This window comes from Python bivittatus, unplaced genomic scaffold (genome assembly GCF_059951505.1).
Source record: "Python bivittatus isolate LINGU-HERP-01145 unplaced genomic scaffold, Pbiv_v1 ctg000020_np1212, whole genome shotgun sequence".
In the NCBI taxonomy this organism is placed as follows: domain Eukaryota; kingdom Metazoa; phylum Chordata; class Lepidosauria; order Squamata; family Pythonidae; genus Python; species Python bivittatus.
Window position 1 is genome coordinate 48,499,152 of NW_028277030.1, and position 2,242 is coordinate 48,501,393.

Consider the following 2,242-nt stretch of genomic DNA (forward strand, 5'->3'; position numbering starts at 1 on the left):
CCATACGGATTGTAATGGCAAGTCATCACCCTGTTGACCCACGGGATCAGTCACTTGAACTTAGGGTGCCTGGGAGATCTTTCCTGTCCCACCTAGCTTTTCCAATGAATCACTGATGGAAACTTTATTCTTTAGCCTGTTCAGTATTTTTTTAAGTTTGTATTAATGCACTTTTTGGAGTTTGGCATATTGGTTTAATTTTAATACTTCCTGCACTGTTAGGGGTACATATGTTTTTAACAGAAGTAGTTTTTAACATTGTAAAAATAATAAAACCAGAGGATCCATTATTAATAAGTATATTTCATCTTCCAGGAAACCAGAAAGCTAACACATAAAGTGCTTCAGTCTGGAAAATATGGGATGTATGGATGTCAAATTTCAATTTTGGAGTACTTGTCATAACCTTGGAATGGAGAAATTTTAAACCAGACTCCCAGAAGGCCACAGAAGATGAATCAAACTAACTCTACTCCAGAAGCCAATGTGGCTATGAAATCTAAAACTGTCACTGAAAATCTGCTAATTACCTTGTCTCTCTCCATAATTACAACCTTGACCATGCTACTGAATTCTTCTGTTATTTCAGCAATCTGCACAACAAAGAAGCTCCACCAGCCAGCCAACTACCTAATATGCTCACTGGCTCTTACAGACCTGCTTGTTGCTGTTCTGGTCATGCCCTTGAGCATCGCATATATAGTGATGGAAAAATGGACCTTGGGATATTTCCTCTGTGAGATATGGCTGAGCGTTGACATGACCTGCTGCACGTGCTCAATACTCCATCTTTGTGTCATTGCCTTGGATAGATACTGGGCAATTACAGATGCTATTGAATATGCCAGGAAAAGGACTGCCAAGAGAGCTGGTATTATGATCTGCACAGTATGGACAATATCTATTTTCATCTCAATGCCTCCATTGTTTTGGAGAAACCATCGTAGCAACAGCAATTCCAGTGAGTGCCAAATCCAACACAGTCATGTCATTTATACCATATATTCCACATTTGGGGCATTTTATATCCCGCTGACCCTCATTCTGATTGTCTACTACAGAATCTATCATGCAGCAAAGAGTCTGTACCAAAAACGGGGGTCAAGCAGACATCTCAGCAGTAGAAGCACCGACAGCCAGAACTCTTTTGCTAGTTGTAAGCTGACACAGACATTTTGCATTTCAGACTTATCCATGTCTGATCCAACCGTGGAATTTGACAGAATCCAGTTTTCATTAAGGAACCCCCCTTTTGACAATGATCCGGATTTGGTTGGAGACCGCCAGCAGATTTCAAGCGTAAGGGAGAGAAAGGCTGCCCGGATTCTGGGCCTCATTTTAGGTGCATTCATTTTGTCTTGGTTGCCATTTTTTATTAAGGAGCTCATTGTGGGCCTTGGGATAAGCACTGTGTCATCAGAAGTTGCTCATTTTTTGACATGGCTCGGCTATGTGAATTCTCTTATAAATCCTCTGCTGTATACTAGTTTTAATGAAGATTTTAAATTTGCCTTTAAAAAACTCATTAAATGTTGGGAACACCCTTAAAACAATCCTGGATAATCATGTTGTTTGACTTACTGGTCTTAACTATGTGGAAAGAAACAACTGCATCTAGAAACTTGGTTGGGCTTACTGATTTCCTTTGACAGAAAAAGAGGTTGGCTTGTAAGAAGGACATTTTTATTTTGCTTATCTTTCAGCTTAATTTTCTTTTTAGCCTGTAAATCCGTCAAACTGTTTCTACCTCCTTGTATTATGAGTATGTGAGTTTCTATTCTATGAGTTTCAAATACACTTTATTATGGGCACTTTTTCTCTCTCCTTTGTTCTTTTGAAGCCAGTATGTGCACAATAAAGAGCCTAGGTATGTTTAGGCCATTGGATTATGGACATTCACCTGTACTGATGATGCCCTGCTCACTTGCTTCCCAGCTGATTTTTGGGATGACACATGAACATCAGTATATTAGCCATTATTCAGAATGAGAGGTTAATGTCTCCTTTTCTCTTTCCTTCTTAGGTCTATGGCTTTATAGCTACTTTGAGCCAGATTGAGCCAGTACATTTCACTGCTTCTCCTTGTAAATATGAAACAGCGTACTACTGTATGCTGTTTGTGAACCCCCATGCACACACTAAAAGCTGGTTAGAAAAGTAGAAGAAGAGAATCCATTGAGCCCCATGCAGATCTTCATCCACAAATGGAACTGTGTCTTCAGAAGATCAGACCTTGTCTTTT

The 2,242-nt window shown here is 39.6% G+C and overlaps 1 protein-coding gene across 1 annotated transcript; it reads left to right on the top strand.

The window, feature by feature from the left end:
• Positions 1-331: 331 nt before the first annotated feature.
• HTR1E (5-hydroxytryptamine receptor 1E) lies at positions 332-1,727 on the top strand. The gene has a single exon (XM_007442345.3). It carries the CDS (start codon positions 454-456, stop codon positions 1,546-1,548), a length of 1,095 nt encoding a protein of 364 aa, XP_007442407.1. The 5' UTR covers positions 332-453; the 3' UTR covers positions 1,549-1,727.
• The last annotated feature ends 515 nt before the right edge of the window (positions 1,728-2,242 follow it).

What these genes read in the sequence shown, in the direction of transcription:
- HTR1E (XM_007442345.3), top strand. Translation starts at nt 454, where the DNA reads ATGAATCAAACTAACTCTACTCCAGAAGCCAATGTGGCTATGAAATCT.